This window comes from Copadichromis virginalis, linkage group LG1 (genome assembly GCF_057382275.1).
Source record: "Copadichromis virginalis isolate Kocher_CV1m ecotype Utaka linkage group LG1, C_Virginalis_male_GT1.1, whole genome shotgun sequence".
In the NCBI taxonomy this organism is placed as follows: Eukaryota; Metazoa; Chordata; class Actinopteri; order Cichliformes; family Cichlidae; genus Copadichromis; species Copadichromis virginalis.
Window position 1 is genome coordinate 34102764 of NC_140618.1, and position 15521 is coordinate 34118284.

A 15521-nucleotide genomic window follows, 5' to 3' on the forward strand; every position below is an offset into this window, starting at 1 on the left:
TAGGGGTTATAGCCATTAGCCGGGGCGATCGTGGCTCAAGAGTTGGGAGTTCGCCTTGTAATCGGAAGGTTGCCGGTTCGAGCCCCAGCTTGGACAGCCTCGGTCGTTGTGTCCTTGGGCAAGACACTTCACCCATTGCCTACTGGTGGTGGTCAGAGGGCCTGGTGGCGCCAGTGTCCGGCAGCCTCGCCTCTGTCAGTGCGCCCCAGGGTGGCTGTGGCTACAATGTAGCTTACCATCACCAGTGTGTGAATGTGTGCGTGAATGGGTGGATGACTGGATATGTAAAGCGCTTTGGGGTCCTTAGGGACTAGAAAAGCGCTATATAAATACAGGCCATTTACCATTAGAATCTAAAATATGTGAAAACTTAAACTCATTACACCCTGTTCAAATAATGATTCGTGTCTTATTTGCTCATATTAATATCCTAGCTGGCATATTTTGTACTTTCACTCCCATATGGACCCCGTTGAAAACAAGATGGCCTATCTCAAGAGGCTGTCCTTAATGAAGTAGAAATCACAACGTTACAAGTCCAGTGTGGTCTTAACGAGGGTAACACGGCTCAGCTTTTAGCAATGTCTGTGATTGCAGACCCAAGTCATCACTGCTGCATTGTTGCATTTTCCCGGTTGCCAAATACCTCGGGGTTGTGATTACTTTCGTCTCCGGTGTAATAGCGTTGTGGCGTCGAGTTGGTGAAGTAATTGCATCTCTAAGGAGATCCACCACAAACATGATTCCTGCACGATCCAATCTGTAGCATCTCAATAATTCCCTGTCATCCAGTGTTTGCAGGACATCTCTCCTGCCTCTTCTGTTGGCCATTTTGTGCAGCTGCTTAGGGGAACTCCTAAGCCACTAAAAGTTCTCTTCCCTGCTCTTAGCAGATCTCGCCTTAGGAGCCCTTTTAAGCGCTAGGAATCTTGAGGAATAGCTTTTATATTAACTGGGATTGTCATGTCACTTTTAGGGGAAATTCTAAGAAAACGTCATGACTCTGAGAATTTTCTTAGAATTTGGCCGCTAGGAGCCACTTTTTGCACAAAGATTCTTTAGGGATACGGGCCCTGGAACCTATCTGAAAAAAAAAAAAGCCACAAGAAAGAGACTGGGCAAAAACGGCACCCCTGGGAGAGTAAAAACCACTGCTGACCAAAAAGAGCACAAAAGCTTGTCTCCTATTTGCTTAAAAAAAAAAAAAAAAACACACCTTGATTCCCAAATACTAGTTCCAAATAAAGGTTTTTGGAACTTTTTGTAAAGTTTGGCTCCTGTAACATCTGGCATAAACTAACAACTAACACATCTTTAGAGTGGGGTACTCCGGCCTCAAATCCAATTGATGCATCAGTGGTGTTATCATACACAACATCCAACATTTCCCTATGTGACAGCTGTGGCTCAGAAGGTAGAGCAGGTTGTCTACCAATTGGAAGGGCAGCGATTTGAACTTCAGTGTCCTTGAGTGAGATCCCAAACCCCAAATTGTGCCTGAGTGTGATAATCAGAAAATACTTAAAGGCATAGACCAAAGTACTGTATGAATGCGGCTTGTAGTAAAAAAGTGGTTTAAATGCTCAACTACAGTAGAACAAACATTTCTATAAGTACCAGTCCACTTAATGTACAAATTCTTACATCTTACTTGCTTTACTTTAACTATTTTCTGGTCTATAAAACCATTTTTTTTGTTCTGTCTCAATAGTAACCATCTGACTATGACTTTTCCTCACAAAAAGAAAGGTGGTTTCTATTCCATATCCAGAACTGTGTGCTTGAGATGACCATCATAGCAATATTTGCCCCCACTGACATCACAAGAGTAGAAAAAACTGTGTAAAACTAAGCATTTAGAAAATCTCAAGTTTTTCTTTTGCTTCATAGGAATTACATGTACAGAAAATGTAAGAAAGAAAATGTCGCCAGGTGAATATTTCACGTGGTTCACTAGAGCCATGTCTTAATGAGGCCTTTAACTATTCCCATTTCCCCCAAATCAATAACAGACATGGTTCAAAAAAGAAGGCATGTGCACAGTTTTAGACATGTCTTTAATAACAAGAATGGGGAGTTTTTAAAGCATAGATATCAAGAAGCTGACTGCAGTAAAAATCCCTTTATTGAGCTATAGCTTTGTGCATACTCTCAAAAGTACAGTTAGATGGTAAAGTGTCTCTCTCTCTCCTTGCCTACAAATGGTCCTAAGCCAGGTTCTGCCAGAGGTTTCTTCCTGTTAAAAGGGAGTTTTTCCTTCCCACTGTTTGCAAGGGCTTGCTCATAGGGGATTTTCTGATTGTTGGGGTTTTTCTGTATTATTGTAAGGTTTTTACTTTACAGTATAATGCACCTTGAGGCAACTGTTGATGTAATTTGGCATTGTATAAATAAAATTACATTGAATTGAATTGAAAAGGTGTTTGTAGTGAGTGCCAGAGTGCATCTTAAATAACACAGCTGATCAGGGGCAGCTGTAAAGTTTGTACTGCTTTATGAATTGTGAGTGAAAAACACAGCCAAACAAATGTAAGGCGATTTATTGCTACCTCAATCAGTGCTTACAAGCTAATATTAACTTGCTATAAGAGTGTAATGTTATCAAAGGACACACTAAAGCAACAAAAACACATGACTTGTACCTTTGGAGTGTTACACTGACATTTTTAGCACCTCTGGCACACAAGTTGCTCAGACTGTTAACACCATGCAACATATATTTATGTTACTGCTGGTGGAAAATGATGAGTGGTACCCAGCGGGCAGACCTGCTTTGTGTGGATACATGAATCTTGGCCAGTGCCTGTTGCCAAATCATCCCCAACAATGGTGACACTGCTTAATGTATAGCGCTCTAATTGGTTGCAGTATCAAGTTTGCACGATACAGAGAGATAGAGATCAGGAAGCAGCGCAGTCGGGAATTTATTGTGCCAGCAACAGACTATTTGCATACGCTAAATGAAATCCCCATCAGCCAGTCAGACACACTGTACCTCTGCTGGTGGAGGATTAATGCTCTTCATGCTACATTCGCCACATTCAGCCACAAGCTGCCGCTCACACATGAAGCCTGCTCTCACATGTGGCCTACGAAAGACGACTAAATACAAAAAGCCCTTTAGAGTAACCATCTGAGCACAGCCAATCACATGTAGAACTTACACTCGCAGTTAAATGTGCTGTTACACATGAAAGCACTAATCCTGTGTATGTACATGATAACACACATTTACAACAAGCGTACAAATTACTAAATCCCACTGACAGATGCTGGTAATTATAGAGCATCTGAAAGCTTGGGTATTTTAGTATTTACACTATTTTTCTTTGGTATGTCTCCAGGCAGTCCATATGGAAAAGGTCACGTACACCACAGAGAGAGGGAAAATGATGCAGAAACCCTGTCTTGCAGGGAGACAGTGCGAGTTTATGCGGTATTATCCTCATCTTTATTCACAATCTGTTTATTAAAGCCACCTGTCTCCCCCTAAAGCATTAGGCGTAATGAACGACTGTCAAAACGCAGCCCATGCAGCTTTCAGTCACAGCCTCACCACAGCAGAGTTGCGTGGCACAATGCAACAGTATACAGTGTTTTGCCTGGGGCATGCGACGTGGTGTAGCCAAGCCAACACACAGAACTAAGAATGCAGTGAAATCTATCGTGAGAAAACACAATATGACACAGAGAGGAAGGCAGACTATGCGGATGTGTTTGAAGCGCCTGTGTGACAGCTGATTAATGGCCCTCTCACGCCCAAACTGAGGCAGAGTGCACTTAGTGGCTTCACAAATAAAACACTCTTGTAGATCCATGTGTCACACAGCAGGATGCCCTCAGAGCAGCTGAGTCATTTGCTCTACGTTCAAAAACAGAAATTAATGCCAACGTTACAACAAAACACTTATTTATAAAAAAAAAAAAAAAGTGACACGTCCTTTTCATACAAGCCATTTTCACAGGGCACACATCTACAAACACTGTATGATTCCCTAATTTCCTTTTTTGCCAAAACACAGAATATTTCCGACTGATTACCACTTGAGTTATTTTTGCCACCACATAACCGTAGAATATCAGAATTAGCACAGGTCCACCGCTGGCGACCTGTGTTTCTCACAGATGAGAGCAGGTTCACCCTGAGCACATGTGACAGACATGAAAGGGTTGCACCATTTTTTCATTTTGATTTTTGGGGTGTCTTTGATTTCCACCCTCTGTTGATCATTTCCATTTCCATCAAACAATGTAGCATCCTTTTGTTCCTATCACATTACTCAATCCATGTCAGTTTAGATATCATGAGTGTTTGTTCCCCCCATTGAGCTCTGAAGTGTTTTCCAAGAGTTCCATTTTTCTGAGTCTTACTCCCACCTCCTTAACCCAATATCAGTAAAAGGACAGGATTTGGCATTTTATGCATAGATCTCAGTGGCTAGTGAAAAGAAAAACAAAAAACAAGTGAATGAGAAGCTATCCACATAAAAGCAGTTCTGTGTACGAAAATATGAGAGCAATCATATTTCATAGATTTTCATTTAAGGAGGGTGCTGGTTCATCAAAAGTCTTTGAAGTTTTCCATCTCCACACTGTTGCTCCCACAAACCTTTATTGTTAATCTGTGGGATATTCTGTAAAAAAATAATGACGAGGAGTAACTTGCACAGGGTGAAACACCCTGTGCGGTGGTGACATGCTCTTGGCAAACACAGAGCCAACGACGTGGTTAACTGACTAGTACTGCTGCTCCCTGCTTCGAGCTAACTTTCTTATTACAAAATGCTACTTTATGTTCGGTTGACTCATGAAGGGCTGTTGGAGGGATATTGTGGAAGGGGGAAAATCCTGTTAAAATGTCATTTGTACTTATTTCCCCTGCCGGCTTCCAGCCTAATACTGTAAATTGGGCGGAGAAAAGGTGGCGGATATACTATCTCTCCAACATGCACTCAAATGCATCCGACATGTACCATCCACATTTATGAAGCCTAGAGAGCAACACAAGTGCTTTCACTAATCACACCACTGCATACACCAAATTCCCAGTCATAAAGCCTCAGAACACAAGAAAGTTAACATCCAGTTAGACTTGCTTGAAGACTCATGACTGAATGTGCACATCAGAGTAACTAAAGACCATTAGATGAAGGTAATCAACCATATTTATGCATCTTATTATCATAAAGACATCTCATTACACAGTGTTTTCTTGTTGTGCCACTAGACACTTGATCAAATAAGTCCTACTTACAAGAAAGTACAAGAAGTACAAGAAAAATTATGACACCAAAAAAAGCAGTGCACTTAGGGAAGGAGCTTTGTGGAATGTGTTGAAATTAAGAACCAGAGTGGAGAAGTGGATTATATTGCAAGAAGGATTTTCTACTGCAGTTCCTGATGCTTTATTCACAACAACCATCACGACCACAGCAGCTGATGTAAGCTCTCTGCAGCTGCCAATATCCACGTAGAACCAAGCCACCATCATTTCAGAGCTGCAAGATTATATGGGCTGTATTTTTGATACCAAGCAGATAGCTGTAGTCATTTTTTCCTTTAATATTACCACTGAGGGAAATAACACTTTCACTCCACTGTCTAAATACCTGGCAAAAGTATACAAAACTGCAAAAACCTGAAAAACTGGATTTGAGATATTTCTTTTTTTTTTTTTTCACTTACTGAACATGGGACAGACTTGACTGGGGGAAAGAAGGGGAGAAAGAAAGAGGGAAAGAGAAACAGCTGAGAAGAGGGACGGGGGAGAAGGGCAAAAACCAAAAACCAACAGAATGAGCAGAAAAAGAAAAAAAAGAAGAAGAAAAGAAAAAAAATGCATATATCAATCACCTGGGTCACCTGCTGAGAAAGAAAAAAAGAAAACAAGCAGAAGAGAACAAGAGTAATAGAATAAACAACATCACAATGATATATGGGAATATGACAGTAAATACTAAATATTAAACATTATTGTGCAGCACATAAGATCAACAGAACACAGTGTGCTTTGAGGTAGGAGCCAAAAAGGGTGTAGTTTGTGGGTGTGATCACCCGTGTGTACACCTGTGAGCATGGACGCGCTTGTTTTTTGTTTTTTAAAAGGTTCCTTCATGTAATGATCTGCTAGAGGGTGTGGGGGGGCCACAGCCCCGTCCTCCAGGGCATGAAGCAGGTATGGAGGAGATCAAAACTCCAGACATCCAGAGGCCCCCAGAACACAAGAGACCAAGGAAGACCAACAGAGGGGCAGCCGCGCCACTGTCCCAGAAAGAGCTGAGGAGAGTCCCAGATGAGGGCTCACTCAGCAGCCGCGGAGCAGAAGCCAGGGGGAGTTGCAGTGACGCGCCCGCGAGCTCCGCCGGCAGCCAGCCGTGCCTGAGTGACCGAGCCCCAGGCCGAGAGGCCGGGGGCACCCCACCTCCGAAGTGGCCCGAGCAAGCCCCAGGCTCCAGGCCCCGATAAGCGGCCGCCAAGGAGTGAGCCGGTGTGTACCCGGACGCCCATCCCCGGACACAAAGAACCACCAACGCACCGACGTCTGAGGGAGTCCGCCACTGGCAGGGGAAGTGGTGGTAGGGGGAGATAGGCCTCCAAACCTTGGAGGGCCTGAGATGTCCCCAGAGTGGTGGCGCCTGACACCCAACCTGACATATAAACACAGACATACAGGCACACACATATACAAACATCCATTCCCACCCTCATGCTCTCATATACACTTACTCCACACTCAACCAACGTGGAGACAGACATAAAGAGACGCTGTACACACGATCACACTCCCCAAGCGTACTCTAAGCCCCGGGTCTAGGTACCCTTGCCCCTGGAGGGGGGGGAACTGCACCCAGACCCAGGTGGTGTTACCCTTTTCCCTGCGGTGGGGGGAGGCAGACCGCCCCGACTCCGCAGCAGCAGGGAGGCCCCACACTCCAGACCGCAGTCGGACGGCCAACTCCTCCTCCTAGCCCCCCCGCTCCAGCAGGTCGCAGAGAATGGGGGTGAGAGAAGACTCCAAACCTCCCTCCACCCGCTCATTGTAGTGTTGATGCATGTGTGTTCTAAGGTGCATTTAAAACCCAGGAGGGCATGGAGCTACCTGCCAGAGAGCAGGATTTGAGATATTTCAAGTTTTTATTTGTACTTTGGAGACCAACATAAATGATATTTGTAGTAGGTGGTTGTGCTGACCTGTAAGTCACTGTGCATGAAACGATTTAATCACTAATTGAATGAGCAAATATGACATCATAATGGCAAAACATTTGTAGTGTGGCAATATGAGGTGGGTGTTCAGTCTGTGTGTTAATGTGATGCAAAGCTGTTTTTGGTTAAAGTCTGACATTTCTGGTACATCTCTCTTATCGCTTTCCTTCAGAACTGAGTTGAAGTGAAACTCACTCTCTTGGAAGGGAATCTACTGAAATCGTGCCTCTCTTCTTCAAGTAAATAAATCAAACCAGACTGCTGATGTTGCAATATGATTTAAAGGTTAAATCAAGGCAAAAGCATTTCACTCAGCCAAACGATCCTGTTCGCTACACCTATTACACTCTGCAATGGTGCATGGGCAAAAAAAAAAAAAAAGCAAAGCAATGGCTTGAATTTCTTGAGAATTTTTTATCTGAGCTTCTGTTCTTGTAAAGGAAGAATGTGGGAAATAAACATAAAATGAGGCACTGATGTCACAGGATCGGGAATCAGCGAGCAGCTACTGTTTACTCAAGTTCTGTTGCTATTAACAAATGTGATCTTAATCAAATTAAACATTAGCTACATTATATTGCCAAAAGTCTTCAGTCAGCCATCCAAATCATTGAATTTATGTGTTCCAGTCCCTTCCATGGGCACAGGTGTATAAAATTAAGCAACTAGGCATGCAGACTGCTTCTAAAAACATGTGTGAAAGAATTGGTCCCTCACAATTCCAGTGTGGTATTGTGATAGGATGCCTCATCTGATAGATGAGGTACTTATCTGACTGCACTGTGTAAAATCTAAAGTTTGGTGATGGGGGGGGGGGGGATTGTGGTAGGTTTCTTTTTTAAGTAGTTGTTCTCAGCCCCTCCCAGTGAAAAGAACTCTTAATGCTTCAGCATACCAAGATATTTTTGACAACATCCCCAAACAGGACAGTTTGGGGATGGCCCTGTCCTGTTCTAACATGTGCACAAAGGAAGCTCCATAAAGACACAGATGACCAAGTTTGGTGTGGAAGAACTTGACTGGCCTGCACAGAGTCCTGTCCTCAACCCAACAGAAAACCTTTGGGATAAATTAAAGCAGAGACTGTGAGCCAGGCCTTCTCGTCCAACATCAGTGACTGACCTCATAAATCTGCTTCTGGAAGAACGGTCAAAAATTCCCATAAAGACACTCCTAAACCTCCTAAACCCTATGGATTAAGAATGGAATGTCAGTCAAGTCATATACATATGAAGGCAGATGAGCAAATACTTTTGGCAATGTAGTGTAAATCTGCTAAACACTAGCTCAAAGCAACCTTCTACATGAAATAGCCTCACAGTAACCTATGTAACCAAAGTGTGAGTCACACCCGACCACTCAAAATTTAGGAAAAATAAACTTTTGTTTTTGTTCAGCCATGGGAAAAGCAAATAGCACAAAAAATGCCAATACTGTTCCTTGTTATTGGCTGGCGAAATTCCCCCAACACAAAAACTATAACAATGGCACAAGGCCGACATGTGTTCCCTTGAATAGCTTACAGTGTAAGCTATTCATGGGAACACATGTCGGCCTTGACGAGTGTTCAGAGCTCGAGATCCGACCGCTTGGTGTAAGCCTTACACCAAGCGGTCGGATCTCGAGCTCTAAAGGTGACAAGACCTTTAATTAGACTGGTTGTCCCACAGAGGGCATGTTAAATCAAACACAAATGTGCTAAACCAATACACAACATCGCATTCTGTGCTTAGGTTTAGAGATGGAAGCTAGACAGTAACAGTATAATTAGACAGAGAAAAAGAGACGAGTCTACAGCTGCTAGGTGGCGGGCACACAGAAGCTGAGGAGGTGATGTTTCCAGTAGTGATAAGTTTCAATTCAGTGTATGCTCACCGATGCAGGAGCTCCCGTCGAGCAGGTAGGATCCATTGTCATGGAAACCACTTCTGCATTCACAGTGGTACCAGCCAGGCAGGTTGACACAGCGGGAGTGGTTGTGGCACTCAATCAGGCCCTCTGAACACTCGTCAATATCTGAGGACACGAACACACGCAGCAACATCACTGTCAGTCAAAACATTTTCCTGGCAACAAGCGCAAACCTGAAACTTCAGCTCATTTTGTGTCATTTGATGTTCTGCCTGTTCTTTGATCTGCAGCGGTTCAGCCAATCAGAACAAAACCACTGCCGTGACAGCAGAGCTGGGTCAGCGGATGCCCACATTAGACAGCCAAACACATCTCCAGCTTGTCTGCCGCAGCAGGGATCAAAGTCTCTTAGAAATCACACCATTTGGCTGCAGAGTTGTTTCCAGTAGCGCACTTTTTTTCCCCCTTTCTATTTCTTCTCCTTGCTCATTCACACTTTGTCTCTGGTGTGCAGCATGCATACAGAGGCTCACCCCAGAGGTGTTAGGTCTTTGCACCTTCCTGGGAGAGTACATCTCTCTGATCCATTATTTATGGTGTGAGCACTGCACTGTAAAAATTAACAACCTAAATATCTTCCCAAGTCCAGCAGTGATATACAGTTGACTCGAGGAGGTACACACTATGTGACAACTCAAATGATTTACCAGTACATGACGATAATTACAGTTGGCAATATTTCTTGAAAAAAGAGAAACATCTTTAGAAAAGAACCTGAGGCCCTGCGTGTGGGGGAGCCGGGGACTGAGCAGCAGCTCTACTTCCTTAGCAACCGCTGCGTCACCTACATGTGCAAGTAAACTGAGTGAAAATGCTGGGGATCCAAAACTAAGTTGCCTGTGTAGTGCATGTGTCAGAAAAGTGGCTTGCAATAGAAGTAAGTGGCAAATATACAGTGCTTCATCTTGCAGCTCTTGCTTGACTGTAAACTTGGATTTTGTTTCTTGCATGTCAATGTATCAGTGCAGCTCCATGCATGACTTGTTGGTGTAGGGTAATATGATCAAAATAAGTCAATATCCACACTTTCTGAAATCTGCTGGGCTTTGTCTTGTTCAGCCTGATAGTGTTGCAGATTAAGCCTGTGATTAAGGGGAAGCGCAAAGTGCAAACAGTTTTGCTCCATATAAGAGTGCCAGTGACAGGGCAGGGCAATCCATTGTTCATGTATGTACTAAAACCGAGATACAGCAATTTTGTCATATTTTAAGCTTCTATAGAAATCATATTAACAAAGGTGTGTGAACCTTTTTAACAGGATGGCTTGGATGAAGAAATATCATGAAAAATATTGTGTTCAATTTGTTAGGCCTCCAGATCGTTCCATAATACATTGCACCAATCAGGCATACCATTATGACCACTGACGGGAACTGAATAACTAATTATCTCTTGGCTGCTTTTAGTGGGTGGGATATTTTAGGGATCACGTAAACATTTAGTCCTCAGAGTTGATGTGTTAGAACCAGGAAAAATGGGCATGTGTAAGGATTCGAGTGAGTTTGACTAGGGAAAAATTGTAATGTTTAGCCAAATTGTAGATGGCTAAACTGCAGCTCTTGTCGGGATGTTGCCATCTGCAGTGGATCTATCTGCCTGACACAGTTACACTGTGAAGTGACATCTATGATGATTTTTGTTATAGCATCGTTGACTTCAGTATGCTGAAATGCCACCAATCCCACCGTGCTTAAGGTTAATAGTTAACATGCTGTAACAAGAAAAACGGTATTAAAAAAAATTGATTTGGTATTTGAACAACGGTCATGTTTGCACTGCTCCAGCCCTGTTGTGAAAGTACACACCTTGCCCAGGACTTTAAACCACACACATATTTACTGGTGTATAAACACAAGGAGAGCTCAACACTGTAGCCTGATGCACTGTAGGTAATAAGACGTGACAGCTGCTGGGAGGGTTGCCCTCTGCCCGCCTCTCAGGTCAAAGATCTGGTCAAAGTTACACCAAAAGATTCCCTCTCTGACATCTCACTTAAACAACCCAATATTAGAAGTGACTGGTGGCTGAGAGAAGCAGACTCCTCCAAAGAAAGAGCAGCACTGTGCAAGTACACGAGGGGGCATATGTTCAACGACTGTGTGTTGTCAAAACTAGGTAACTGCTTCATAATTATGCACATTGTTTTTGGATCCACAGGGGAATTTTTAAAAGAATGTCATATATTTATTTACTGTAGACAGATATAGTTTAAGACCTGGCTTTGGTTAGTCAGAGTATAATCATTTGTCCAGATTTGTATTGTTTCCATAAAAAGCCATAAAAAACAAAGTCCACGCAGAGCCACCCAAGCACTCAAATCATTTGTTTATACACACACACAGCCACACTGATTAAAACAGACAGTTAATTTTCAAATTAAAGGCCCTTGGAAAAAACACTGGAAAGAAAGTGTGAATTAGCATCACAGAAAGATTTGAAATCCATTTATGCTTAATACTCACATATATAGTTTAGAACTCAGTATTCTGTATCATTAATACTGGACCTCATGGAATAGCCTTTTTTGTTTTGCATCAGTAAACATGCTTATCTTCGTAATGGAAAAGGATTTGAAAAGATAATGCCCTCTATGAAAAATCTAGAGTACACAAATAACAGGCAAGAGTGCTGTCTGCTTTCTTAATAACAGTAATCCAGCATTGCTTACCAACATATTGCTCCATAATTGATGACAAAGGACGTATTCCAAAATGTCTTTCCACGCAACAAAAAATACTTCCGGTTACACTGTGAGTCATGTGAAGTCTTTTTTTATTCTATCTTTGGCTAGAAATGCTCCCAATTCCCGTAGTTATTGTCTATTTAAATTTAAAAATGCATTTGAATAACAAAAAGCTCATTTTCTTCACAAGGTTACAAAAAAATATGATACCTAACTGTGTTTTTTCATCTTGGTTTGGATCTTAGAAACATGTCAGTCTCAAACAGTATTATGCCACCTAGTTTGAGTTTCTCTGCAGGGTAAGTATTTATACAGATATTGATTGTATGGTTTAAGAATGATGTATTTTAGGACAGCACAGCAACAACACAGACATGGTAACTGGGGGCCAGTCAGTTGAATTTTCATGACATTAGTCATCTTGTCAATAAAGTCCTACATAGACATAGACAGAAAGAAAGTCCATATGGTGCAAGAAAAGTAGTTTGTACATCGTTAGGACATAGTTTGTACTTGAAATTTGGTAATGCAATGAATACTTGTGAGTTACACATCAACAGTGACAGAAACTGCTTTAGTGGATGTTGTGGTTTGCTCTGTTCCCTTGAAGAGCTGCACTTGATTTTATAATAAACACACTGTTTAGGTTATGTAATTATCATGGTTAAAAGAAACACCTTGAATCAGTGAATGCATCGCTGTCCAAAGTTGTTGACCTTCCCATCAACCCTCACCTCCTCCCAACATGGATTTTGTAAAGTATCATCTATGACGTTCACTGGCTATGGCTATAAAGTTTAAATTTAACTCAGTATTTCATTTGGAATCCAAAGTGCTGCAGCACACAGGGAGCACAGTCAGAAGTGACACAGAAGAAAGTGTCACTTCTGACTGTGCTGCATCAGTGAGCTATGCACTGAATAGGTCAGTGATTTTCAATGGGCAGACCACAATCTGGTAGTGGTCGTTGCAGGCTACAGGGCAAAGATGTTATTTGACAAAAGCTGACATCAGTTGCTAGAAGAGGAAGAAAAGTCTGAAAAAGTTTCTTAAATATTCTGCACTGATAGCAATGTTGCTAGGAGAACTGATGGTATGCAAAAGAGTGCAAATAAGCAGATTCTTTAAAGGCTGACTGATTGCTTTGGTACAGTATGCAGTGTAGTTTGGACACTAAAGCAATACTCGTCATCCATCTATTCTATTCACAGATCAGCCACAACAACAAACCACCTGCACTGTATAGTGGAGCGATCCCATTTATGTCATCAAAGCAGCCCAGATACATTAGATTGTCTTGTAGTTTCTAGCACTGGAGCACTGGGAAAGAATCCATCAGGTCATGTGGGTTGACTTGTAATTGCAATGTGTCAGGGTGCAATATCCTGCTTCTTGGTAAGTTGGCAAATATGCATATCAATGTCAAGACCCAAGGTTTTCCAGTAGAATAAAATACAGAAAAAATAAAAGAAGATGACAAAAACCTCACATTGTTACCAGTAGGGACAAATATTTCTAGTTTTAAAAGTCTCTTCAAGAGGTTATCTACACTGGGCTTTCTCTCTGAGAAGAGCAGAGTCAGATTTTGTATTACATGCACAGCGGTGCTGATTTGATCAAGGTCAAATCACCTGCTCTCAACTCCTAATTGAGGTATTGTACAAGAACAAAGGCACTGATCACAATCTGCTTCAGTTACATGACAAAGTCAGAGTCGGGATAAATGGCCATTGCATCAAGCTCGGTGACAATATGATTGGTTTTCATTTAAAAAACCCCCAAACATACTATGAGCTAGGAGGAAGCAGGTTATAACTGAGGTTTCAGGATCATCAGGAATGATCGAGTGTTTAATATGTTTTAAACTTGCGGTTTTTTTGGCTGAGCAATGAAATATAGTGCCCCAACCTCTCTGCTCAGGCCTCACTACACTTGCCGAACACATTTCTTGGTGAGGCTCGTTCCTACAATGACCTTGCTACGATAACAGAGTCACACGGCGTGTAAAACCCACTGCCTGTCACTCACAGCCGATCACGTATTCTGTGAAATAACAAATGTTTGAGACTGAACGTGTCTCCAGATGTCTCACTTGAATATTTTATATGTTGTTTCTCCTTCTCTCTGTAATGTTTCAGTTTTCTCCTGTCACTGTGTCTTTCAGCAGCCCACCTTGAATTCACTGATGTGACTAAGGAACAAGTTTATTTTCAATTAAATGAAGGAATAAGCTTTGTCTTTCATTTCCTGTTATCTACAAAGCTCGGCCTGTATTTTGACGTCTTTAGTGTACGCATCATATCCTGGTAAATTACTATGAGGCTTGTCAAAAAAGAACAAGTACCTCTAATTCAATTCCTGCCACCCAACACACGCAAACTCCTCAAATGTGTAGGGCTTTGGTTTTCACGATATGCACTAAGCTCATTATTTCCATATTTGACATTGTTGTTGTAAACAGACTCTCAACATCAAGGTGTGAAGAATGAGGAGGACACAAGAAGAACAGCAACAATGGGATAAAAGCTTTACTGCCATCATCACCTTTTCAAAAGCATGTGTGTTAGGACACTATTATTGTGTGTGTGTGTTTTTAATTCCAGGAAACAGGAAGAAAGAACAAAATGATCACCAACTGACCACTACCCATCTAGACTGCATATTTTTTCGGTCATCTCTGTTATATATATTGTCATGTGGAATGATTTAATTATTATTAGATTGGGTTACGAAATTATTCCAAATGAAAAAATACGATATCAACACTTTTATGGTAAATACAATTATCAAATTCAGACACTAGAGTACAGGCTAGAGATGGACCGATCCGATATTACGTATCGGTATCGGTCCGATACTGACCTAAATTACTGGATCGGATATCGGAGAAAAATAAAAAATGTAATCCGATCCATTAAATATCACGAAAGCACCTCGCAAAACTTGCAACACGCCGTAACTCACCTCAGAACGTTAGCAGTCGGAGCAGTATGCATCACGTGATAGAGCGGCTGTGGCATGCAGGACCTGTCGGTGGTCTGGATAGCATGTGGAGCTTCGCTAGCAACCTGGCATTTCATCTCCGACAAAGTTATCCCCGAGAGTATGGAGTTAAATCAGGGCCATAATGTTTGTGTAGTTAAAAGAAAAATTTGAAATCGAAAATATGTAAACTGAAAGCAAAAGTCACATTTTTAGAGTGAACTTTGAAAAAGAAAGAGTTGGATTTAAAATAAAATCAAACGTTTTGAATATTTGTATTATTTCTATGAGTAAACTTTATTTAAAAATTTTCAGTAATCTTCTTTTCATTATTATTATTTTTAAAAAATCTATTCAGTCTCAGATTACATTTTTTCAGATTCAGATCTTTTAAATTAATGTACAAAAAAAAATTCTTCAGGTTCGGATTTTTCTCTCAGCTTCAATTTTTTTTTTTCACTTTCAGATCTCTATTTTTCAGTTACAGACTTTTGGCCCTGTTTTGGCCTGGTGGGCGTGGCTACACAGAGAGGGGCGGGGAATCATGAGTGACAGCAGACCGCTGCAGGGTCAAGATGGTCCATTCTTCATGTTGCCTTCAGGAAACCTGGGAATGAACATAATTTATCAAACACCTCCTGCACTGTATTATTTGATAATGTTTAGAAAACATGTCATGCGTAACTGCTAAAACTCAGTTACTGAAGCTCTTTCAAGCAGTAATGTGTACAAATTACGC

General features: G+C 41.7%; 1 protein-coding gene across 1 annotated transcript in view; it reads right to left on the reverse strand.

The window, feature by feature from the left end:
• LOC146719118 (protein kinase C-binding protein NELL1-like) overlaps positions 1-15521 on the reverse strand; it is a 320797-nt gene that overhangs the window by 20506 nt on the left and 284770 nt on the right. Inside the window, exon 16 of the mRNA XM_085460591.1 lies at positions 9082-9222. Within this exon, the coding sequence (XP_085316717.1) occupies positions 9082-9222 (141 nt within the window). The remainder of the gene's footprint in view (positions 1-9081; positions 9223-15521) is intronic.